At 44.0% G+C, this 26,945-nt stretch overlaps 1 protein-coding gene across 1 annotated transcript in view; it reads left to right on the forward strand.

Annotated features, from left to right (window-relative positions):
* Window positions 1-24,256, forward strand: part of LOC146203157 (MAM and LDL-receptor class A domain-containing protein 1-like) — a 138,914-nt gene extending 114,658 nt beyond the window's left edge. The window contains exons 55-68 of the mRNA XM_084588544.1: window positions 958-1,139; window positions 3,040-3,214; window positions 3,814-3,939; window positions 8,765-8,923; window positions 9,973-10,118; window positions 11,474-11,672; window positions 12,174-12,314; window positions 14,280-14,309; window positions 14,870-15,052; window positions 17,246-17,371; window positions 18,160-18,312; window positions 19,488-19,596; window positions 22,009-22,066; window positions 24,120-24,256. Of these exons, the coding sequence (XP_084444670.1) occupies window positions 958-1,139; window positions 3,040-3,214; window positions 3,814-3,939; window positions 8,765-8,923; window positions 9,973-10,118; window positions 11,474-11,672; window positions 12,174-12,314; window positions 14,280-14,309; window positions 14,870-15,052; window positions 17,246-17,371; window positions 18,160-18,312; window positions 19,488-19,596; window positions 22,009-22,066; window positions 24,120-24,167 (1,835 nt within the window). The 3' untranslated portion in view covers window positions 24,168-24,256. The remainder of the gene's footprint in view (window positions 1-957; window positions 1,140-3,039; window positions 3,215-3,813; window positions 3,940-8,764; window positions 8,924-9,972; window positions 10,119-11,473; window positions 11,673-12,173; window positions 12,315-14,279; window positions 14,310-14,869; window positions 15,053-17,245; window positions 17,372-18,159; window positions 18,313-19,487; window positions 19,597-22,008; window positions 22,067-24,119) is intronic.
* The last annotated feature ends 2,689 nt before the right edge of the window (window positions 24,257-26,945 follow it).

Below are 26,945 nucleotides of genomic sequence, written 5' to 3' on the forward strand. Positions count from 1 at the left end.
TACGATGCAGCTGGGTATACTCGCATTATGGTTTCGTGTATGAAGTTTAATGTCCTAAAGCAACTACAGTTATGGGGGATGCCCAACCAAGCAATATTATTGCCCGAAGTGAATTCGGAGCTAGCTTCTAAAGTTTATATTTATTGTTCAAAAGCTCGCAAGAAAACTATGTTAAGGAGGTTTAATTCACACTACTATTGCGTTTACATCTTCTGTAAGAAACGGAGATTGTTCGTCGGTTTGATCTTCAAAGCTTGAGATATGAAAGTCACAGCATAGGCTCTTTTTTCTATTTTAGCAGTATGCAATTTTATTCAGCACCATCCAAATGTGTAGATTTACCTTATTGTTGAAGTAATACAGTAACAAAGTGTCTTTTTTGCTGCCCTCTCCTTTATGGGAACCTCTGTGGCGTGATCCTTCCTTGAAGTGCATTAACAGCGCAATTACTCACGGTGCACCTTTCCTTATCCCTCCGAAATAGATCTCAAGCAGCTAGTGCAGCTTGCGTAGTTTCAAGCGCACTTAAATCACCGGCCCTTATTCACTGTAACTGTAACGCCTTTGTTCTCGGGAACAATATGAAAGTTGCCTGATTTTGACTGCAATTCATTTTGAGCTTACACTCAAGATGTCCCAAGTAAATATAACACAGAAACATAGTTGGCTAAGTAGGTGATGTTGCTTACTAATTTTAATTTGACACCTTTGAGCGCAGTTTTCTGAATAAAGTGAAAGCTGTTGTCTGGTCGTGTCGGGCAGTGTCACCATGCAGTAGAAGCAGTTCTAGCGGGCGCCAGGGCTGAAGATTGCCGTCATTGCTACCAAACTTAACCGCTAAGCTAGCAGAAATGATTTGCTGTCAGGCGCCTCACGCACGCCGTTCGTCTGTGCTGGAGCTTTTGTCGAGGGCACAGAGCAGCTTGACCCACTTACTTTCACCTCTCCCTCTTGCAGGTCACTATCTCAACTCAGGCGCTGCTATCCCCAGGCCTTCTGGGACGCGAGCTCAGCTGCATTCGAAAATATTCCGAGAATCTGGCCCGGAGTGCAGCTTCTCGTTTTGGTTTTATTCCCCAGAAAAGAAAAACATGGCCTCTCTGAATGTGTACGTCAAGGAAGCCAAAGCCTCGCCCAAGGTAGTAATTTCATTTATTTTCTTTTAATTTCCAAAAGAAATATTTCTTTTTCCTCAAGAATATTCCTGCCTCTGCCGTACTTGACAGGGATTTTTGGAATGCGTGTTCATTGTAATTTTAACACCCAAATAATCCTTCGGCTCTGTTTTTTTGTGTCAAGGAATTCCGAGAGCTTGAAGCTGAAATGTATAACGTTTGCGTTGTATTCAGAGCTGTTATCATGTAGAACAACGAAATCGTTCCGACAATCCAGTTGAAAAAAAGAAAAATTCGCGTGAACGTCATAATTGTCTTCAGTTCTGTAGTTTCTTATGTATTAATGTTTCTGTTGTCTGTATTTCTATAGTACTTTTCTGGTGTAACTACAAAATTTCTAACCTTACTAGAGAAAGTTATTTTGTCGCAACAAGTTTTCTGTAAAAAGCGCAAGGAAATTCCATCGTAACAACGAAAACGTTCTTGTAGCTTTTTCGTTTGGAAATTTTAAAGGAGCATACAGGAGCATACAGGAGTATTACATCGAATTTAGTTTAATTCCAATCTATGGCTTTTTGTACATATTGATGGGACTGCTGATGCCGTGGAAGAAATGTGTGCATAATATCATCCATCACTTAGCACCCAGGCCGGCATTGGACCGTACAGTGCTGACTATGGATAGCGCAGCTTTATTATAATGCAACAATGAAGGTTACGGAAGATATTTATTTTATAACCGCCATGTCTTTACCTGGAGGTGGTTGCAACGCCTCTCTGAAAACACTGTAGTACTCTCCCCCCCCACCCCCACCCGCGCGCGGGGGGGGAAGCGCGCACACACACACACACACACACACACACACACACACACACACACACACACACACACACACACACACACACACACACACACACACACACACACACACACACACACACACACACACACACACACACACACACACACACACACACACTTTGTATCAGTGGTTTAGGCTGCAGCCGCCATGCACAAAAAGCGCGCTGAAATGGCTGAAAATCCGGCTTACGAAGTCAAGTGAAGAAAACAGAAGGTTACATTACACATTATGCGGAACTTGTGTAATTTTTTCGCTCTGCTGGACAGACGAAGTGCATGGCTTTGTCGTGAGTGCATGGTATGTATGCTTCTGCCCAGTTTTCCCAATTCAAAGGCTATAGTCGTTTGGAAACGCAATGATAGGAATCAAGACTCGAAAAAAAAAACAAAGCGAGACAAATAGCCCATTTGGAAATGCTTGCATAAGATATGACTCGAAATACGTTCACAGCTCTGTTAGAGGGCCGTACGTTAATGCATTCGGCGACCTAAATCGGCTGCATATGTTTTAGATCGTCGGATGCACTCCGAGAAAGCGTCAAACAATTTCATTTTTACTTTAAACTGCTTTTTTTTTTAGCTGTAGAAGGTGTGTTGCTGGTAAAGCATGTTTTACATGTAAGCTATCCATCTATGTTCATTTTCACAGAATGAAGGAGAAAAGGTGTGATTCTTCACAACACGTAACATAATGAATAAGGTTTGAGGAGAATGGATCGCATACCAACAATCCCTGTGAATCATTGTTTACTTTGTTTTATGCTCTATGTCACCATGGCAGTGGTGTGCTAATGGCTAGCCACCACCTGTGCAGGAAATTTTCGCTGCTTTCGGCACATGCAATATAAGGAACCAGAGTTGTAAATTCCCTTTTCTATGTAGGTTTGATAACAATCTACTAAAGCGTATGCTTCTAATGACTTTGTTTCCTTTGGTCGAAAACCAAAGTGGTCGAAAACCAAAGTGGTCGAAAACCAACCTTTATTACCAACCAAGTATTTACCTTCGTTGTGCGGATTTGCGCTCCACACCTGCACTTCTGTTTTTCTTCCCTTCTTTTAGATCGATCAAGTCTTCTCTTTGGCTGAGAAGGAAATGGCTCAGAACCGTTGGGAGCCAGTGAAAATCTCGCTTGGCCGACGGGTTGAGTTTGGTGTGATCGTGGAAGCTGTATGGGGTGCTACAGGCCGCGCAGCCCTGCACCTAGACGATTTTCTCTACCAGAAGTGCAAACCAGGTATGGAACAAACGTATTCGGTTACTTCAACAATAACTCTCTGAATAGTGTATTTACTACGGCTACTCTTTGTCGCTCAAAAAATAAACGGGAAACAGATGACCGGGCAATACAAGTCCGCTTGCCTTGTTAAGCAAAAAAAATCACTTTTAGTAATGAAGCTTCGAGACTAAACTTTAAAGCCTATTTTTCAAATGGCGTAACTGCTGCTCAGAGTTGTGCTTCGCTGAATTGTGCGTTTCACAAAGCTTTAACGCTTTTCACTCAGTTTATTAGGATATGCATCGAAGCTCTTGCGGGCAACACGGTTAAATATTTCTAAAGGCTCTTTATTGGGAATAATGTCTTGGATGGATATCTGGGCTTCAAACGTTCTTAAACGTGTTGGGTGGAAGTGATTGTGATGAGAGAAAAAGTTGTATTACGTGCTGTTTAGAGAAGAAGCCGGACAGACATTGACTCGCTTTGGAAGCCGCAGGAACCTGCCTTAAATTAGGCCATCAATTCAGCCTTACGCAAAGCGCTTTTTTCCAGAGATGCATATTTGGGTGTGTGTGTGCTTGTGCGTGTGTGTGCATTTGTGCGTTTTTTTTTCTCAGACCACCATGTTAGCAGCTGTGCGGACAACGACTGGATGTGCGCCGATCTCACGCAATGCATTGCTCAGTTCGAACGCTGTGACGGGAAGAGGGACTGCTCAGATGGTAGCGACGAACGTGACTGTGGTGAGTACTTGCTCTTGCTTCCGCAGATCGCACTGAGCACGCAGAAGAGCAACAATATATTTCGTATTAAATCTGGTAAATATTATGGAGGACTGTTTGGACTATCAGGAGTGATGTAGCGTGTGTGAACACTATACATCTTTTGTCGGGGCAAGCGAGCCATGTTACGTAGCTATCGATAAGAAACAAAGTTGCCTTACAGCGAAGATTTCACTAAATGCGGGCGGAAATGTTATGTTTATGTAGATACAACAAGAAATTGATTTCGACTGTCACAGAAGAAGTATTACAACTATATATAAGATTGACGTTTATTCAGAGGTACTAGGACCAGAGCACCGGCGGTGAGAACAATCCTTGGACATCCAAACCGAGCTATTAATTGAAGCGATGGTGATGCCGCTAAAATGCTCAGAGCCACGGTGCTCAGATCATTGCACAGCTGGTATGGGCGTAACAAGGATGGATTTAGAACTTTGTGATGATATTTTATTTATTTAAACAATTTAATAGAATAATCTGTATTAAATTCACGAAAATATTTTCAGCACTCCGTATCATCTGATGGAAAGTATGTTAATTTTAGCAGTTTGTATTTACTTTGACTTTGTTTAACTTGATGACGTCACTGGAATAACGCTTCTTTTTGCGTATAATTGTAGTTGCCGATGCATTGCTTGGGCATTTGTATGGTGGAAATAAGTGTTACATTATTAATTGACCCTAAAGGCCTCTGAAGCAGTAGTATTCACTGTTAAAGGGCCTTTCACCTGTATGCAAAGTAGACCACGTTTAACGGTTTCGGAACGCTATTGAAACTTGTTCGGGCATAAGTTGCTTTCGACGCGCTAGTGTACTTTCCCTTATTTTCGTTTCAGTTCAGTTCAGTTCAGTTCAGTCGTTCAGTCGTGTCCGACTCTTCGTGACCCTATTGACCATGTCACGCCACGCTTTCCGGTCTCTCACTATCTTCCTAACATCACATAATTTCATCTGCAGTGCCTCGAGGATGCCATCTAACCATCGCGTTCGCTGCCTACCCCTTCTCCGGCGACCCTCAACCTTTCCCAACATCAAATCTTTCTCCAGCGACTCCTCTCTTCTCATCAGATGACCAAAGTAGCTGAGCTTTAACTTTAGAATTTATTTATTTATTTATTTATTTATAATACCCTCAGGGTACAGTTGTACGTACCCTGAGGTTGTTTGGCGGCCGGGGCCCCCCCGGGGCAAGATGCCCGCGGAGGTCAGGCAGCCATCGCGTTCGCTGTCGGGGCCGTGAAGACAGCTGCCACCAGCAGAGCGACCACGGTCCTTCTCCGTGTATGCCGTAGGTCAGACTAAGGGCCGCGGTAGGTGGCCGCAGCAATTTGACCCTCCAATGAGCAGTCAGGGTTTATGGTCGACAATATTGACTGATTTGATCTTCTGGCAGTCCAAGGAACTCTCAAGAGTCTTCGCCAGCACCACAATTCAAACGCGTCAATTCTTCGGCGGTCAGCCTTTTTCACAGTCCAACTCTCGCACCCATACATCACAACTGGAAAGACCATAGCACGAGTTATACGGATCTTGGTTGGCAGACTAATGTCTCTGCTCTTTACTAGGCGGTCAAGGCTAACCATTGCTCTCTTTCCCAGAAGCAGGCGTCTCCTAATTTCATGGCTGCAGTCTCCTTCCGAGGTAATCTTGGAGCCCAAGAAGAGAAAATCTGTCACAGCTTCCACTTCTTGTCCCTTGATGCTCCAGGACTTGATAGGGCAAGACGCTATGATCTTTGTCTTTTTAATGTTCAGTTTAAGCCCAAACTTCTCACTCTCTTCTTGTACGCGCATCAGAAGTCTCTTGAGTTCCGCTTCACTTTCTGCCATTAAAGTGGTATCATCCGCATATCTAAGGTTGTTGATACGTTTTCCAGCAATCATCACTCCAGCTGAAGACTCGTCCAGACCGGCCTTCCTCATGATGCACTCTGCATATAGGTTAAATAGGCAGGGCGACAGTATGCAGCCTTGCCTCACTCCTTTCTCAATCGGAAACCAATCAGTAAGACCATGCCCAGTTCTGACTGTGGCCTCTTGCCCTTCATAAAGGTTCCTGAGGAGACAGATGAGGTGAATTGGAACTCCCATCTCTTGGAGAGCTTGCCACAATTTGCTGTGATCTACGCAGTCAAACGCTTTCGCATAATCAATAAAGCAGAAGTAAATGGGTTTCTGGAACTCTCTTGCTTTTTCCATGATCCAGCGAAGGTTGGCAATCTGGTCTCTAGTTCCTCTGCCCTTGCGAAGCCCAGCTTGCACGTCCGGAAGCTCCCGATCCACATACTGCTGTAGCCTACCTTGCAGGATTTTTAACATCACTTTGCTAGCATGCGAAATAAGCGCGATCGTGCGGTAGTTGGAACAATCTTTGGCACTGCCTTTCTTTGGAATGGGGATGTAAACTGACCTCCTCCAATCCTGTGGCCACTGCAGGGTTGTCCAAATCTTTTAACATAATGTATGCAGTGTGTTAACAGCGTCGTGGTTGAGGTTTTGAAGCAACTCAGCTGGAATACCATCAATTCCGCTAGCTTTGTTCTTAGCAAGGCTGGCTAAGGCCCATTCAACTTCACTCTTCAGGATGCCCGGCTCGAGATCAGTAATCACAACCGTCCTATGTTGGGTTTGCACATCCGGGTCCTTCTTGTACAGTTCTTCTGTGTATTCCTGCCACCTCTTCTTTATCTCTGAGGCTTCAGTGAGGTCCTTGCCTCGTTTGTCCTTTATCACGCCCAGCTTAGCACAGAAGCTTCCTTTGATATCTTTGATTGTCTTATACAGAGCTCTTGTGTTCCTTAATTGGCTGTTGTCCTCAACTGCTTGACACTGTATGTTCAAGAAGGCATTCTTATCTCTCCTTGCTATTTTCTGAAAATCCGCATTGAGAACCTTGTATCTTTCTCTTTCCCCCATACCTTTTGCCATCCTCCTTTCCTCAGCTATTTGCAAAGCCTCTTCAGATAACCAGTTTGCTTTTTTGCATTTCTTTTGCTTTGGAACTACCTTAGTAGCAACTTCTTGTATTATATCACGAACATCAGTCCACATCTCTTCGGGCTCTTTGTCTTCTAGATCTAATTCTTGAAATCGATTGCTCACTTCCACAGCATATTCTAATGGAATCTGATCCAGATCATACCTGAAAGGCCTTCTAGTTTTCTGCGTTTTCCTCAATCGAAGCTTAATTTTGGCAACAAGAAGCTGATGATCGGTGCCACAATCGGCCCCAGGCCTTGTTTTTACTGCTTGTATAGCGCTTCTCCATCTCTGTCGGCAAATAATATAATCGATCTGATTCCTGTACAGACCATCCGGAGAAGTCCATGTGTACAGGCGCCTCTTGTGCTGTTGAAAATGAGTATTCGCTATGGTCAGGTTGTTTTCTTGACAAAACTCTACTAGCCTCTGCCCAGCTTCATTTGGCTCACCAAGACCGAACTTGCCTGTAATTCCGGATATTTCTTCACTCCCTACCTTAGCATTCCAGTCTCCTATGAGAAAAACGACGTCTGATGATGGAGTGCGGTCTAAAAGGCATTGTAGGTCCGCATAAAATCTCTCAACGTCAGCTTCTTCAGCAGTAGTGGTCGGTGCATAGACTTGGATAACTGTTATGTTGAAAGGGTGACCTTGGATCCGAAGTGAAATCATTCGGTCGTTTTTGGGGTTGTACCCTAGCACTGCTTTGCCCATTCTTCTGTTTACTATGAGAGCGACCCCATTCCTTCTCTTGGATTCGTGCCCACAATAAAAGACATAATGGTCGCCGGAGTTAAATTCTCCCATTCCGATCCACTTGAGCTCGCTGATACCCAAGATATCAATGTTTAATCTGTCCATTTCTCGCTTGACGATATCCAGTTTACCTTGCGTCATAGATCTTACATTCCATGTTGCTATGTGATACATCTCCTTGCAACATCGGACTTTCCGGTCGCTTCCCGACACATCCACAACTGAGCGTCCTTTTGGCTTTAACCCAGCCGCTTCATTCGTCCTGGAGCTACTAGGAATCGCCCTTTGTTCATCCCCAGTAACATATGGGACGCCTTCCAACCTGGGGGGCTCATCTTCCGGCGCCATATCATTAATGGTACTGTGACTGGCCATAGGGTTTTCTTGGCAGGAAATACTGGAGTGGGTTGCCATTACCTTCTCCAGTGAATCACATTTTGTCAGAACTCTCTGCCGTGACCTGTCTATCTTGGGTGGGCCTACACAGCAGAGCTCACGACTTCATCGAGTTTCGCAAGCCCCTCCGCCACGACAAGGCAGTGACCCATGAAGGGGTATTTTTCGCTTCACGCTAACGCTATTCTGGAACTCTCTATGTACGCGTACGTTACGTATGGAAAGACGAGATCCTAATTGGAGTGATTGGATGACACGTTCCTATACAGTATGTAGCCAAGCGTACGATTAAATTTCTCGGTCAGATCATTAGTCTGTAGATAATAAGCAGAGCTAGGTTGATGAATTTTATTCCGTGAGCAGGGCTTGTACAATGTCACACAAGAAGACGCGAATGTAAGTGGGGGTACATTTATTCTCAAAGGTATTGGTGCCAGAGGATCAGCCGCGAGAAAAATCTGTGGACATCTAGGTCGAACACATCCTGCGATAGCGATGTCACTGGCAGGAATGGTCCAAATGTATTCCTTTCTCTTTACAATAAGGCACATTTACTGCCGTGGTCTGGTGTTTGTGTGATGAATATTTTTGTGCAGGTTTTGAAAAATATATAGCGTGTTGTGTTTATTCCTTTCTCGTGAAACCTGTAGTTCGCGGTTTCGGAGACTGCAGCTTCGACGAGGAAGACTGGAAAACGGCCTGCAACTGGACCGTTGAAAATGTAGCAGGACAGCCTTCTTGGAAGCGAGCCAAAGAATCGCACTCTGTGGACACCGGACCTCCAAGCTCGCATCGTGGAAGACCAGAAAGTCAGCCCCTGTTTTGGTTCATTTTCTTGAAGCGTTACACGTACTGAGTATGTAGCCAAACGGAAAATGCAGCATGAGCTGAATTGTTTCGTTCTAGCCTCTGATACACTGCCAAGAATGAACAGTCTTTAAGCACTTCAGCCAGGATGGCGGTATTATGGACAAATAATTGATTTTTAGTGAGTTCATTTTCAGAACACTGAAGCGATACTGTTATACATTCTGAATATTTTAGTCAAGTTTCAATGTGAAAGCTAATGCGAACTAACGACTGCTGTAAATATTGACTTGAACTCGAAAAACAAATGAATGTGGAGCCGATATGTAGCCTAATCCATTACAGAAAGACGAGGCAGTGCAATGTGCCTCAGCCAATAACATTTAACTAAACAGTTTTGCTCCTGAAATCAAAATATGTGACCTCCCGTGGGCGTGATACGATTCGGTAGGCCATCGATAAGATATTGATATTTCCTACCTGAAGATACTATGCACATAAAACAACTCACTGGAAGTTACCGACTCCGAATAATGTGGAGGCGAGCACGCGTCATGCAATAGACAGGGCAGTTTTTCGAAGTTCTTCTACAGTGTTGCTCTTCGCAGCAGTCACCATGCGTTGCAGTGATTCGGGGTACGCAGCAATTCTCCGTTTAAGTTCAAGCGCATTTCATTTGGAGAAACTGCAAAGGCGCATTTTTGTCAATTCCATGACCCTTTTCTCAGCACTGTTCTTCATATACTTCCTAGGCGTTGCGAACAGTACTCGATGACAGAAAGGATAGCACCTGCTATTTCGGCAGGGAAAATTTGCAGCGGTGCCGTATTGTTCTATGACTCGCACATAGATGTTTGTGATTGTGAATGATAATTGTGAAACCGGGACAAATACTTCCTTACTATCCTATTTAAGCTAGCATACAGCGTCAATGAAATCATGTCAGCCTCAGTGAAACCTATTCTAGATTAGACGTGCCTTCTATAATAAAATTACCCTTGCAACCTCTATTTTGTAGTCATGCATGCAAACGCCCTTTTATTTTTTTCAGCTTACTTTCTGCTGGCTAACAGCAGCGAACTGCCAATGGGTGCTGTGTCTACTGCCCGAACACCGCAATTTCCTGCCAGCCAAGACAGATGCCACTTGCGGTTCTGGTACTTCATGAAAGGCTCATCATCAATGGAATTTCTCCGGGTGAGTAGTATGGAAAACTTTTGTCTACGCTCTGATGTGCCGGTGGGAACCTGAACTTGGTCTTCTTATGAACCTGGGTTTTTTTACGACCTGATTTGGAAAGGCCGTGTAAGGTTAGACACAAGATCATCATACGCTGGGACAGCAACTGAAGTCTCGGTATAAAAAATTCCGAGAGTACTGTTAAATCTACACTGCAGAAATGCGAAAGCCTGAGCGTTGCTGCTGCACAGCGTGCATCAAGTTTGTTCTCTTTATTATTATCAACTAAATGCACCGTCATTATTATCGCTACCGTCCTCATTGTCATTGTCACTAATTGCAGCGTCATGGCCATCGCTACTATTTTCCTCACAGTAGACAAGCAGCAGTATGAAAAGCTGTTCACGATTCCAGGCGTAGCGCAGTTGGTTAAAGCGCTCGGCTGAGGATCCGATGGATGGAGGTTCGGTTCCCGGTGGAGACAGGATTGTTATTTTCCTGATGACTTCATTTATTTGACAGCTATAGTGTGAGCGGACGAACGCCGATAGTATGCGCCAATAAAGGCTTTCGCTTTAAAATCAGGGGCGCCTATTTATTAGCATCGTGTGTGTCCCTCAACAACGTGCGCACATCACTCGAAATAAAAAGCCATCGGAGAGGTCTTCATAAATCTGCTTGTTTCTAGACACGATGTCTCTGCAAACCTCGCTTGGACTGTCGCAGCTTTGCTATCCAGAAGTACCGTTGCAAGAAGTGTTTCAACTTCTTGCAAGAATAACGTTAAGGAACCGATGGCTTCGTATACCCCTCTTTTCTTACTTTCGTCGCCAGTGCTGTAAATGATATTTTGTAAACGGTGTTTTACTACAAAGCTTTCATGGCATAGCGGTACGTTATTAAAAGTTCATTTCCGGGACGATTCGCAGAAAAATCCCGTTAGACTGCTTAGGACGATGTTCCTTTTTTTTTTTTTTTTATCAGCAACAGCGAAACGATTCCAAATAAAAAAAAAACAACAGATCTGAAGCGTAACGACATTATTTTCGTTTGTGCACGACTTCGATTGCCTCCACTTTGTTATCTTGGAACAAGTACGCGGTTCAGGGAAATGAACGCATTGTTCTGTACCTGGCGCGGACAGCGTTATTATATTAGGACTCTGCCACGTGCATCCGCCGGTCCTCGGAAAACTTTCCTTCTTGCTCCCTTCTAGGTATCCTTTGTTTGCCTTGCTCGGGCCGTACTTTCTTCGGCAGGAACCTCAAAGTGAAAGTTTCACTTCGGGGGTTTGAGGTGACGATGTACACCCTTTATAATGCGCGCGGTCATAGGATGTCGATAAACCCTGCATACTCTCGTTCGCTGCGCAGGTGGAGACGGAGGGCGGCGACTCTAGATTACCCATGTGGCAGGAGCTGGGACCACAGGGGTCGCTGTGGGCGTATGCACACGTTTTGGTCGGCCATCCGCAGCCTTTCACGGTCAACTTCCTCGCTCAGCGTGGAGGTGATACGCTTACCGACATCGCTATCGACGAAGTGACCTTCACGCCCTCTTGCCTGGACGAAGGTACAGGGGCAAATGCTGCCGCGATATTTGCATTTTCGTGAGATGCCTTTAAAGGGCGCCCTGCTTGTGTGGGATGAGCGAGGAGCGTATCAGCGGTGCTCACAAACACTGAGTAATGGACCGCTGTATGTTATCAAGGTACATGCGCACTGTTTTTGACCTTTTGAGCCGATGCAAACTGAACGCGAATGGCAAAGCCTTATTGCTTCTATCTTTATCCATTATATGCATTTTTCTGCGCAAAGGGCACGTTGACAGTGGTATAAGCCGAGTAGTTTCTGTAAACTCTCCCAAGAAAGCTATATTTATGCTCTGAATGTCTATCAGCCTAGTACTAATTTCTGCCCAGCGCTAAGGACTCAAAGTGTGTCAGAATTGGCCAAACTTCGTTGAACAGAAAGTTTTAAACGCGTTTATCAGAAATGGATGTCACAAAATGTTGACACGTGTATTCGTCATTGCAATTACTTTGGAGCGCGAATCTGATTTTCTACATTTCAGGTGCTGCTGATCCCAAGAAGTATTCATCGTTGTGCGTCAAAGAAGAGTTCTTGTGCGCCGACAGAAAGATGTGTATTCCTAGAAGTTTTGTTTGTGACTGCGAGAGTGACTGTGAAGATGGCAGTGATGAAACAGACTGCGGTGAGTAGGCTCACCGACTAGAAGGTATTAAAAGAACATATGGTGAAACTTCATTTAGATTTTTTTTTGTTGGCATATTGGCGATTAGAAAGAACTTCTCCCATTCATTGCTACATATGTCAGATGTATAAAAAATGTGATTTTTAAGCTAGTTTGCAAAGTGTTTACAGCAGCCCGGATTCTTACTCAGATGGACAATTTTAAGGCTAAAACCTTTAATGGCCTATGCTGTCGTCGACAAAAGCTGTCCGCGCGAGCGGCGCACCTGATTGGTCGACAGAGAAGTGACGTCACCAGGCTCTGAATTCGAAGCGACCAACCAGAAGTCTCATCTTGTTTAGCGTTCCTGCCATCTGCAATCCTACGCTTGAACGCGTGCCAAGGAACGCCACGCGACAGGAGCGATGGTGTAACGTCCGAAAGCACACTTGTCGGAAAAAGTGTGACGGATACTACGCCTTTTTTTTTTCCTGTAAACCAATTATAATTATATGTACCACTGCAAAGAACGCCGATAAAAGGCAAATAATTAGAAGCAAATGATAAGAGAGGAAGGATAGGCTTTCGCCATTCTCCTCTTAAGAGAGATTTTAAGATACCCTCTGATTTGTTTCGATGAAAAAGTGAGATGGCAGACTGCACAAAGCCTACGTAATTTAACAAGTCTACTATGAAGAATTTAGACGTGTTCAACACAATATAAAAAGTACAAAATGGATTAGCATCCACGAGTCATGTGCAAAAATTCTGTGGTTGCTTCACTGTTCTCCATAAAAAATTCAAACAAAACGTCTAGTGAAATCATTTTCTTATAGTGCCCTTTCTAAGTATTGAGTGTGATCTGATTTTCTTAGAAGTAAACTTTCATTACGACTCATTTTTGTTAAATAAAAGATAGCGGATGCATATATTAGAGTGCTAGTTGCAAAGCGGCCATAACTGGATACATATGTTTGCGCGGAAAAAAAAAAAAAAAGAGCAATCATATAAGGATGACGTCGTGTTCACCAACAGGAAAATTGTGCACGTACGGTGCGGTCAACTTGCGGCCAACAAAATCGGCGTACACTTGTTCTCACGATGGAAGCTATGTTTATTATGGGGGCGTTTTAGACAGATGAGTCTTGCCACACATCTAAAAATAGTGTGCTTTGTTTCATACTCCATTCATCTCTATTCGCATATACAGCACGGGACTAAGGATGCAAGTGACATTGAATATTGTCCGGCGTCTCTACTGAAAATAATATTTTAACCCAGATATTAACCCTGATATTAAAACGTGGTGAACACTAACGGCTTCAAACTGATCGTGCATGAAAAAGACGGCAGGTGGTGGAGGGGAAATAATGCGACCAGGTGCAAAGCTCGAGGGTAAGGGCATCCGGTGCCCGAGACGGAATGGGATGGAAGCTGGGGACGAGCTGCAAAGGACACTAAGGAGAAGCGATCGTCAAATACTGAATGAGCAAGAAGAAAGCACAACCTTGGCGAGAATAAATTTGGACGAGAAACAGCGAGGCAATTGAGTCAAACGAGGGGCGAAAAACAACTAAAAGAGTGGCTTTCGGGTTATTAAAAGAACTCGCTTTGACGAGGAAGAAACGTTGACCTATCCGGCGGCCACTCACTTGAGAGTCGAACGACGCGAATCCCCAAAATTTCGGTAAAAAAAAAAAAATGCGAAGAGGCAGGCATAACAACCAAATGCATGCGAAAATGAGCCAAGGTGTGCGTAGAACAAATACGTCCAAAATCTGCTTCTCTCTCTCGAAAAATCAAATTCTCGTACCGTGCGCAAATCTATTTGTTTTTGACGCCAGTAGGCACAAAGGGAACACGGTATGAATTCACAATTTTGCGGTTCATGAACTCGACGTTGCGAGAATGCGATTCTCTTAGAAATAAGGGTTTTCTTCTCACTGTACACGTGCGAACGCATGATTTTCTTATTTTTATTTTCAGGCATCAAATGCAAGGGAGAAAAAACGACAGGTGAGAAATATGAAATATTCTTCGTAATACACGAGTCTGTCTAGCTAACATTGCGGAAGGAATAGGACTTAATAAAATTCGTCATAGAAACTGAGTTTTCTCAAAACTTGAACAGGAGATTTCTTAGGTAAGTGATAATCTCACTCATTTTGATTAACATGGCGCAGGACAATCTAGGTCTGTATTCAGCTTGGAAGGAAAAAAAAAACAGTCATCCTAGCCGCGCCGTTACTTTTTGTCCCCGTCACACATCAGTGGTGCGGACAGGCCTCTTCTAAAGGCGCTGCTTTATCCCCTGTCCGGTCCTTACATCGATACTTCAATGCCTTCATTGTTGTGTTAACAGTTTAGTTAAATTTCTGTGGCAGGCACTGGCATTTGGGCAGCAAGTGGCATTGTTTTTTTTTAGCAGAATGAACTTGCTGCATTGTGTACAGACTGCAATTTCATTTTTACTGTCACAATACTTGTACATTCGCGTCGGTTGTGCGTTAAGCTCGCATAGAGCTCTCTCGGAGCGAATGCATTCGTAGTGACAGGCTTTGTTGGTGTTGACTCAGCCAGTGGAAAAGCGACTGGTCGCCCACTGACACCGGCCAATGGAACAAGGCCCACTACACCGTCGCCGGCATGCGCTTTCAAAGAATTCAGCTGTGGGAGCCGCGACAATCTTTGTATTCCTGCTCTACTTCTGTGCGATGGCGTACCCGACTGCCCCAACGGAGAAGACGAGAAGCAATGCGGTAAGTTCTTTCTTTACGCGTTACCTTTTTCTCAGTGAGAAGCGTGCAAGAGCTTTCACTGAAGAAAAATAACACCATGAACGCAACAAGGTAACACAAGTTTCAGTGATAGCTTGGCCACAAGTAAACACACACACACACACACACACACACACACACACACACACACACACACACACACACACACACACACACACACACACACACACACACACACACACACACACACACACACACACACACACACACACGCACACGCACACGCACACGCACACGCACACGCACACGCACACGCGCACGCGCACGCGCACGCGCACGCGCACGCGCACGCGCACGCACGCGCACGCGCACGCGCACACACACACACACACACACACACACACACACACACACACACACACACACACACACACACACACACACACACACACACACACACACACACACACACACACACACACACACACACACACACACACACACACACACACACACACACACACACACACACACACACACACACGCTAACAAACGACACAGAAGCAAAAAGCAGCGTAAAACTGAGCACCTGAGAAAAGCGGGACAGACAGCTTCTGGGCTATCGCCAGCGATTTTTTGTCGTCCTTTTTTATCTGGTCAAGTTTGGTTCTTGTTACCATGTGGAGCTTATCCTGCATGTGGAGTTATCCTGCGGCTTCGCCTTGTACGGCATGCACTGAGGGGTCTCTACATTGAAGCTATGTTGCCTCAGCTTTACTGGCTCGCACTGCAGGGCCGTGACTCCGAAGCCGCCTTACATCAGCTTCGGTGCACGCACTACGAGGTCTTGACACTGAAAAAATATTGACGTCACATTGTGCCGCGCAAAATTTAGGTCTTGATGAGGCCGCTGCGGTTTTTTTCTTGCATCGAGTACGTGGTAATGCCTGTGCAGCAGCAGCCTATCTCACATCGTCGGATATCCCATTGCATCTGATAGAAGAGAGGCTGCGCATCGACCGCCCAGACTGCGAACACGTGCCCCTCCTGACACTCGTGAGCAGGACATCTCGGGTTCACATTCCCTCTATCATGCAGATGCGCATGGTTCGGGCCACATCGAGACCAAGTTAAATGAGTTTGAGGCTCTAATGGCTGTCGCTGTAAAATGTGAAGCCAATTTGCGGACACAGTTTTTAGTGCCTTAAACCTTATCAGAGGCGGAATTTTGGCGGTGCGCGCGCCGCGAACAGCTCAAAGCGATATGTTTAAGATACGTGCGTGTGGAGACACTCCCGGCCGAAAGTACTGGCCGACTGCGGCTCACATAAGTACATGCGAACGAATTCCTCGCAAATGTTTTTCTCATATACCCATGGAGGCGTTCGTTCCGTAATAGCAACACTTTGGAGCAGACTGTGACAAAATGTGAAGGGACATTCGGATCTTGTATGTCTTTAATGCGTGCCGATAAATGTCAGTTATGTGGCGTACGACATTAGCCAAGAATTGCTTTATCAGCTGGCTGTTTCTCCGAGTCGCTCAAGCTTGCCATGCACTAAAACTTGCACCCATGCACACGTTTTCTCATTAACGTAGGCATTGAAATGCTCGAATTACACAGCCTAGACAGCTCTACATAAAAATTTATTCTCGAGTGACACGTTAAATGAACGAACACTGAACAAGGGCTGAGGAGGGAGCCTGAGGGAGCCTGAGCTCACAAGTCGCGCCAACATTTCGACAAGGGGACTTCGTCTGGACGCGCCGACAGCCGCGCAGTGTACAGACGCGTCCGCGAGTAAACACGGCGTCAGTCTTACAGGCTTGCTGAGGAAAGTTTCTGACCTCAGCTACTTTGATCAATTCCTTCATCCAGTAGTGACCCTGAACTGATTTGCAGATGAGCTTGCAAGTGTCTCGTGTTATGGGTTGTTGCATTTTTGCTACGTGAGCTGCTAAAAGGCCTCTAAATGGGTTGCTGACGACGGAAATGGAAATGTAAGAGAAGTTAAACGTGCATCAGATTCGCTCGCTACTGAAGTGTACGGTACGAGAACAGCTTTTGGTGCCAGGAGGCTGCTTTTAGAGACCTTTGCTAGACATTCATTTGAAGTGTAATGTCAAGATAGAGCTCGAAACGTGGAGTATTCTAAGTATACTCTACTTGTTTAATAACTTAGTATTATTTTTACCGAATTTTGAAATATGCAGACACCAAAGATGGCTGTCCTGACGGCTACTACTACTGCCGGAATCCTCTTTCTTGTCTGCACCAGTCGAAGCTGTGCGACGGTAGAGACGACTGCAGTGACGGATCGGATGAATCTCTCTGTAATGGTTAGTATTTCTTAGGTTAACATAATTGGCATACATTTTACGATTTTGCACCATGACTGTAAGTCTAGCTTATTGAAGTTAACAAAATAGGTTACGTAGTGGGAATCTCTCTAGTGGGAGCCTAAAAAGTTGTAGGATAAGTTGTACTAGGCACAGCCGTGCTCGCACTTTTCCCATTTGTTTTTTTTTAACGTAGACCTGCAAGGCCATTTGCCTTTTCGTACGAAGACAGTGGTCGGCATGCTTTTGAGGAATGTATTGAAGTTTCAACGCCGAAGAGGACATAATTAGAGCCTCCAAAGAACATGAAATATTTTGAATAATATAGCAGATAAGTCTCCAGGAAATTCAAATCGCTCACCCATCTTTGTGGCATGCTAGACTTATTCCCTTTTCTAAAACTGCTCATTCCCCTCGAGTGTCCTGCGCCACTAAAGTAAATGATTACGGTGCTATGAACAACGTGTTACGTTGTTCGTGTAAGAAATGGGATGCATAAAAACACAGGACATTATTCCGCCCCTTTCATACAACACCTGTCAAACCCCGAGTTACTGCTTCCGTTTCTTACAGTAATGACGTCTTTGACCGGTGTTTTCGATCGCGCTGGTACGCAATATACTTTCCAAGAATTGCATCAGTGTGAGCTACAGTCAATCGAAGGCACTGGGTCTTACTTGCAAGATAGAAGGACATATCTGTGCTTTATGAAATTGCGTGATATGAATAGATGTTTCTCTGATACTTGTTCCTAAAGACGACTTTTCGTTCTCATTTCTTTATTTCAGTTTGCCCCGATTACTTTTGTCTCAATGGAGGAGACTGCAACTTATCACGACAAACTAGAGCACCGAGTTGCTTATGCCGAGACGTTTTCGGAGGAAACCGCTGTATCCGGGAGCTCACAGTGGGGCCTCCTTCTCCAATGATGGGTACCCGTGGTACGTTAAGCTGACGGACTACTAAAGAATTTGACAGTGCTTGGATTGAGACATACATTCAAGAGAAGTATGCAAGAAACCCCAAGGGACGTAGTCCGGGAGCGGCCCATTGACTGATCCTAATGATTTTAATTCAATAATTTTAAGTCAAACTCTTCGCCCCCTCTTTACTTGGCTGCGCGACGGCTTATATAAATGATTCATGTAGTACCTTCTCAACCGACCCTATTTCGCATCGGCTTGGCTCATTCAGCACATACACTAAGTAAAATTAGACTCTCACAGTTGCAAGTAAAAGTGGAGGCTGCTGTATGTGTCAGTCCTTACGATGAAAATAATCTTAGATGTGACGCCTAAAGGGGCAGTATATAACACTGGGCAACAGCAGCAAGCAAATTCAGTATGCAGTCTTAATATGGGTATACAGTGCGCCGCGGGGACATGAACTGGAATGAAATTCATTGTAAAGAAAGGTTTATAGACCGCCAGATATGACAACTGCATTGGCTGTTGGAAATATTTTTTTCTTCATTCGCACAGCGCTTTCTGTTGCCTTTGATGCAATAATATAAAATAAATAATTGTCATGTTTACAAACTTCACCTATATTGGTACATAGTTCTCCTTCTGGCAAAAAAGAAATTATTTTCCTCACCCCTGATGAATTCAAGCCGAAATAAACAGGTTAATCTAGTAGAGCGAAAGAAACAATTATGAACAGGCTCTATTTACTGTCGTAGGGTCAGTGCAGAATCACGGTGATTCGGCTTCTTGTAGACTTGAGGGGTTGTTGTGCAATCATCGAAGAAATGTTTTTGAAAAAGTTCTCATGAATCACGAATGCAAATAACAGACGCGGTTGTCTGTATCTGTGCGATATAGCCATATATCAATGGAACTTGCAGAAAGTCATAACAAGTTAATTTCTTTTGCGTTGAGCTAGCGTTTGAAAACTAAATTGTGAGAAGTGACCCGCAAAGGAAGTCGGAAATCTCGCACCGCATGCACTCATGTCTCTTGCTTAATGTTATAAGAGCTTTTAACATTATTCCAAGCGTGTAGAACAGTCTGAAATTGTTCTTCAAAAAAATGCGTGGTGACACAAATTAATTCATGTGTGCAAATGGCATCCTATGAGTCATTGCTTTTTGTTTTCCTTTTCGAACCGTTTCAAGTCTCTGGAGCAGCTGGCTGGGCTTACGGTGCGCCCCTAATTGTCCTTCTCGTGAGTGCTGCCGCTGTTGTTGTAATCATCTACTGGAGAAAGAGACGAGCACTATCTGGGTGAGCGAAGGGAAGCGACCTGTTTTTTTCTTATGTTTATTTTCAAAAGGGATTTGGCTCCATGTAGACTTAAGGAGGGGGGGGGGGGGGGAGGATGTTACGCAGTCGCTTCAGGAATGCTTAGGAAAAAGTTCGTAAGAAAATCAAGAGGCACGGGTTTCTGTCTTAACAATTCTGCAAAGTATAAGGAACGAGTAATAAATGAAAAAAAAAAAAATCTGACATGCAATGTTGAGTGTGTACCATTCAGATTTCGTAGCTTGTCACTTGTCTGGTGCTTACATACGTCAAATATCATTTACGCAAGACAGGTCAATGTTTTTTAAATTTGTAATGGTAACGTGAGAGACAAGGTTGAGCTTCACGGTGAGAACACTAGGCCTCCTCAGGTTTCAGAAAATGTAACAACTCTTTCACGGCTATATATGCAAGGAGCATGTTTTGCCCTGATAATATTTCACCACCAGTACTAGTGATTTAAAAAAACAATCCCTAAAACTACTTTCCCTGATGCGAATTTTACCGCAGCTCCGTTCTCTGTGCATTTAAGAGCGCACCTAGCAGATGCATCTGCTCCACTCGTCGTGCTAGGAGAACTGACCGGATGTATTGCACATCACTTTTGAGTCACACTAATATAGCCGCCACTGTCCTTCACCGGAACAGCCTGTCGGCTATAACATTGCTCCGACGTTGCCGCCACAGACTTTGACGATCCATTTACATCATACGGAGCAAAACATGTTTTCAGGGCACAATAATTTTATATGCCTAGCTTATAAACAGAAAAAAGAGTGACTAATGTGAAATAACCGAAAATTTGCTATCTTACAATACTTTTGTATTGCATAGTACATTCTGTTGCTGGAGATGCAGGCAACAATTTTATTAAGCTCTCCTTCTTGCCTGCATAAATACTATGTTTATATTGAAAACTCATGCACGATAACTGCATGGGGCTAGCTGAAGAGAATCTTATTTTCGTGAAAAATATAACTTTAATTGGTATGGATAAATTTCCTCCAAAGCGACAAAATGTGGCAATGTTGGCCTGTTTCGAAGGAATAAACCTACCAGCAGGATTACGAGCACACTTTGGCGACTAAAGCGGTGAAAGGCGAAAGCCTGAGTACAGAATTCTGCTACGCATTTGTTGCGAATGTGGCGGTGAAATGTTCGAGTAAAGAGGGTGACTGCTGTTTCAAATTCCTCCCTCCCTTCCTTAATGGCATGGTACATGCGTACGCGGATAATTCTGACAGATACTGCGCCTTTTCTATCCTGTAAATCAATTTCAAACGCCACTGATGCCTGCTGTACTAACGCCTCCGAGACATCTGAGTCTGCTTCTGCTTGCTGTCTGATGCGGCGTTCGAGGGAGTGGCAAATGAAAGGGCGCACGGGCGCCTGGATAGGAGGCCCGGGATCAGCTTCGTATATGCATGAATCGCCTGGTGACGTCGTGATCGGTCGTGACGGTACATCGCGCGCCCCTAGTCGAACACAACCAGCATTTCATTGAACGCAATAAAGTTCACCGGTATTCTATAATTCGTTTACAGGACAGGAAAGGTGCAGTATCTGTCACTCGTGGAATTTCGCTATCATTCTTACTGTAGACAAGGGGAATTATGAAGAGCGTTTCACGGTGCCAAAGCCAGACAATAAAGAAAAAAAAATTCGGGGCGTGGCGCAGTAGTAAAGCGCTGGGCTGGGATCCAAGGACCCAAGGGGTGGAGGTTCGATACCCCGGTTGTAGACAAGGTTTATTACTTTATTTCTTAAGTATCAGAGCTGCCGCAAAAGCCTGACACTTTCGCTGACGCCAACGATGAGCCATTAAAGGCTGTCGCCTTAGAATAACCTAAAACTATCTGTCTTACAATACGGCTGTGTCGCATAGTATGGTCTGTTGCTGGAGATGCATGCAACTTTTTTTTTAAGCTCTCCTTCTTGACTGCATAAACACTATTGTTATTTTGAAAACTCATGCACGATATCTGGGGATAGCTGAACAGAATCTTATTTTCGTGAAAAATACAACTTTAGTTGTATTTTTCAACAAAGCGACAAAATGTTGCAATGTTGGTCTATGTTTCGAAGGAATAAACCTACCAGCAGGATATTTGAATTTGACATAGTGACATACACTGACATATAGCGACCAGCCGAGTTTTAAAGAAAAATGAAAAATTAATAACTTCATCCACAAAATGGCTCAAGATTACCTGACACAATAGGGGCGACTCTGCCTGAGCGGAAATTGGAATGCAGTTTAAATTGAAAATGATCATTTAGTATTACAGCAAACACTGAACAAACTTTATTTAGCCCCCTAAAAAATTGCAGGAAGTTGATTAGTTTGGTCAAAATGGTTTCATTTCAAACCCTCACTCGCATGTTCTATTCCAGGGAAGAAACTGCTCCTGTAACAATTAACAACCCAACGTATGGACTTCACCTCGACGACGTAAGTTTTGGCCGCTTATAGAAACTATACGAAAAAGTGCATGACTTTTAACTAATCATCTCGATTCGAGAATTGGCTTCATTTTATCTTTAAATACGATAGATCTGCAGATATGTTAGGCAGTATATACAAATTTGCGGTAGCAAGCACTGGTACAAAGTAAATAATGTTATATTTCTACTTCCTATTTGAAGGCCTGTCTATTGTAGCTATCAGAAATATTATTGGCTTTCTGTATTCTTATCAAAAGTTACCTTTTAATTCTGCATACTGTCGGGGTGTGATACAGATAACAAGCGTATTTGAGCAGTTTTATTGGCCTCCTTTGTGAAAAATGCATATTAAAAACCATTATGAATCAGCTTGACGACAAAAAAAAAAATATATATTCAGAGGGGTCTATAATTTATGCATAATTTTTTTTTTCGCTTTTCAGGCCAGCATTCCTACCCTTGATATCGAGGTAAAGACTTCTATTAGGACAGCGTGATTGACTTTTTTTTTCGGAGATTTCTTATAGGGCATGCAATTCAGTCCCAAGAGTAGCATCGGAAATATGTTCGTCATTTAACAACTACACACCAAAACGAAACACGTACATGTGATTTCTTTATGTTCAGGCTGTTAGTTACTTTCCTATGCATATGTTAAACAGCCCCTTTATCCCTGTCTTCTGAAAAGCGTAATGATGGTCTCATATCTGACATGTCTCAATCCCATAGGTATATAGGAGAAGACGCCTGCGGTATATAAAATACCGTTCTGCGTTTGCCTTTATGGTTCAGACAGCGAAGGTGAACACTTCGAAGGTTAGGCTGCACGAGACATGCGTGTTTGCAGATTTGAAAGTAAAAAGGGAGATAATCTTGTCGTAGAGAAACTGGTAGCCTACTGCGCGCCATGAAGAGTTCGTTGAACCGGCTGCGAAGACTGTATCCGAACCCACGACCTCCGGATATCGCGTCCGGTGCTCTTACCAACTGAGCTACAGCGACGGTTGTATAACCTTCTACTTACTTGGGTATTAATGTTGCCTGTAACCGAAATTCGAGAGTGCTCGCCAGCGCCACACTCATCCATAGCGGTGGACGTGGAACGCCCTATGTTATCGTGAGTTTCACGTGAAGCGTGATCGACAGGGAGGGCGGATTCTGTGCGAGAACATTCTTGGGCTGCATATGGCTTCAAGTCTGCAAGATCCGAGACCAGCGCGCTATGTATACTGCATGCAGAAAATTTCATTCAAGAGTTTCTGAAATGATTAAAAACGGCGTTTTGGAGTTAAAAGGCATCTTATCCCGCATGACAGTTTCAGCGGTATAGTGCATCACAATACAGCCAAGAGGTGCTTACAAGCAACAATTTTGAACTATTACTGTTAGGCTCGTTATTTCTGTGAGGTTTAGCCACCGTAACTAACATTGTTAGTATTTTGCTTAGAATTTCAAAAATGCCATTCTCGTCGGTGCTGCAGCGCGATGCGCAGTCGTGGCTCGCGCTGCATGCGACCACCGCACGGTTTCGCTTTCGACCGAGTCAGGATTCGTCGCGCTGCAGCTCCGAAGAGAATGGCATTTTCAAAATACCAGAAACTGATATGGATATTACGGTGGGTGACACACGTCTAAATATTCAGCCAAAAGTAATAGGTGAAAGGTTGACTATTCAATACTAGTTAACCAGCCCGCTGGGGGGCCCTCTTTGGCTGTACTGTGATCCACTATAGTGCTGACAATGTTATGCTGAAGAAAACAGCCTTCTAACTCAGCTAAATGTAACCAGATTTTAAAAATACGACGTGTTCTGGCGTAGTAAGACCAGCTGAGGGCTATTGAGACTAGCTTAACTTAGCCTGTAGTATTTTTTGTTCGTCAAAAATAATTCATTACTATAGACTAATCAGCTAGCTTCTTATTTGTTGGCTTGTAGAACAAAGTGTTGATACAGAAGTTGTAGATTATCTTGTTGACGGCAATATGTATATAATATCTTTACAATTTGTTTTATGAAATTTCCCACTTAACTGTGAATTGCTATTTTTTGTGTTACACAGGGTGACAGCAGTTCATCGGCGGTCAATCCCCTCTACAGTGATTGCTGAACGCTTGCTTTCATTTCTGTATATATTCTCTCTTCATTCTTGCATATTCATATTTGTTCTGAAACCAGCAATAAAGTGATGTTCGGAAATGACTGTCATTTTCTTGCCGATGGCACTACGTTACTTGCCACAGCAAATCAACTATAAAATATTTGTCATGTAGACGGCTGGAGGCCGCAGGTGATTGGAGAGGACGGTTTAATAGTGTTCAGAAATGGACCCCTCGTATAAAACGTGGCCCAGCGGACTAGGCATGTCCTTATGTCACCAACTACGCTAGAACTGTAAGTGATCAATTGTGTTAAAAAACAAATCTCTAGGCACAACCCAAAACGACAGCATTTGAAATAAACAGGGTACTTTCAGCAATGCATCCACGGGGAAAGTCAAGTTGTATCGGATCTCTGAACAAGTAAGATTTCCCTATTAAACTATTAAATATCAAGTTTATGTTTCGAGCTCCCAGACCGAGGAAGAAAAATTGGGCAAATATTTGAGAGGTGTTTATTTCTCAACCTGCACGACAATTTATTAGCGGCCACCGTCTGGCGCAGTGACTGCTTTTCCCATGAGGGAGAGAGGGTGAGTGCGTAACTCGATCCATATTTTGACGTACAATGTGGTCTGAAACTAAACAAATTATATAATCTTTTCAAACGCTCACTGACGCTTACTACACGCGAGTTAAAAGGCGCAAATATTGAGTAAAGAACAACGAACTGCCTGGTGACTGTCCACTTCGAGAACAGAAAAAAAGGCGCATAAATTTGGCTGTTGTTATAAAAGACTGTCAACTTAGAGCAGAAGCGATGGCTGAAGCCATGAACATTGCAAAAGAGAGTATGTATAAAATTTAAGTGGAGGGTCTGTACTTAAAAAAAAAAAAAGATGAATTACCTTCATGGTGTCGAGGGCTCACACCATAGAAAATTGCCGAAAGGAAATTTTCATCGATACTCTTCACAAGTAATGTTGATGTTAGATGCATTAGATTACCAATACAATATGGGTAAGGACACGTAAGCGCAAATAACTGCTCGTGTTAAAGCGCAGCTCTTAGGCGCCCGTTCCTGGACCGCGCGTCGTTGGCGTAACCGGCTAGCTGCCAACGGCGGCAGGCTTTACGTAGTAAAGTCACTAGAAGTATGAAGTGGGAGTGAGAGTAATGACTGACAGAGCCCTGCTGGTGACAAGAAAGTTCCTCGCTGCCTTTGAACATGAGTAAATGATGACAGGAGTGCTGCCCATGGCAGGCAGCCTCTGCGAAACGATGCGCCTTTGCCCGGTGGCGTCATCGACCGTGAGTATTTTAGGAACTAGGGACGCCCGTCTGAGGCATTAAGCGGCCGTTTTGAACGATCTATTCAAGAACCATTTTATTTACTTGCGAGAACGCACTACGGAACCGAAAAATGAAGGGTGTCTAATTGTACCGGATAAAAATTGGCAGCTTGCTTTGACCAGTGTTTGAATAGTGTTTACCGAAGTGCTACCGAACATTTGTTCCTTAAAGGCTCCCGTGAAATGTTGACGGGCTACTCGGGTGCTTTACTACTACTGGTCAAGTAGCTGTTAGACAGCACACTGCCATCTACTTGCCTACCTTGTTGGGGAGGTGTGATGGTTGGTCATTCCGCTCTAACGAGCCGGAAGCAAGGAGAAAAATTTGGCCTCTAATAACAGGAGTTTCCATTTCTTCACCTTTTTCCTGCTTTTACACAGGTTAAAGGTATCTAATTTGAATGTTTGAAAACACACCTTGAGGTCTGTCTAGTGGAACTCAATGTGCGATTGTGTCGATTAATTAAACCTTCAGGGATTTATTGAGAAGCAAATGCATATAAGCTATAACTTAAGCCACACGCTCGCAGAGTTCCGGGAAATTGAGGCGCACTCATAACATGTATTAAAATTTCAAGCACAGAAGAAAATGAGTATTGTCACGTGGTGGTGCCAAGGTCGATGACACAAATAAAGAGGCGTTGATTTCACTGAAGGAACTCTTTATTGGGCTGACTTGCACCCGCAAAAGAACTAAGCAACTCGGCGGCGGCGATAGCAACAAACGTGCTCGTCATTCGTCGAAGAAAGAATGCCCGTCGCACTCGTCAACGCTTAATTTAAAGGCTGCACAGAACAATCTAGATAACGTCGCAAACAGCTACCAGCACTGGCTGGAACATTGTAGAAAGGCACACGAGTGGCCGGAATCTTCGAGACAGATCTCGGTGCATCTTGCTCTACAACGAAACTGTTAAAGGTGTGACTCGCGACATCGAGCATTGACAAACAAACAATACAGAACTGATACGCGATCCAGAATCAGAGCGATAAGGCCGTACGCCGGCGGCTGTTAAAAAACAACAAATACAGTTCTGAATGTTTCGCGGCAATATCAATGTAGCTGGACTTGAACATCCAAACTGAAGGGTTTTGTTTACTCAGATCTTTCCCAGAGTCAAATAGACTAGCGGAGGGCTCGTTACGCAGTGTGCTAGGTGAAAAAAGAGTTCGTATTAGAAATAAAAAGAAAAGCTTCTCTAAATCTCAGATTTTACCCTGCAATACAAGCACCGTAAGCACAGAACTCCAGTAACATACCCTTAGGTAGTTGCCCATAAGCGTGTGAAAGAGCGTGTAAAGGGTTTTGTTTCGTTTCTTTCATCTCATGGTTGTTACGTGGTGAATCTAGCTCTGTTCAGCATTTTCAATGCGCAGCCTGCAGGAACTGATGTAGGACGCGCTTAGGTGAGGCGGAAGTTTGAAGCGAATGAAGGC

This window comes from Amblyomma maculatum, chromosome 1, assembly GCF_055883805.1.
Source record: "Amblyomma maculatum isolate TAMU_Amacu chromosome 1, ASM5588380v1, whole genome shotgun sequence".
In the NCBI taxonomy this organism is placed as follows: Eukaryota; Metazoa; Arthropoda; class Arachnida; order Ixodida; family Ixodidae; genus Amblyomma; species Amblyomma maculatum.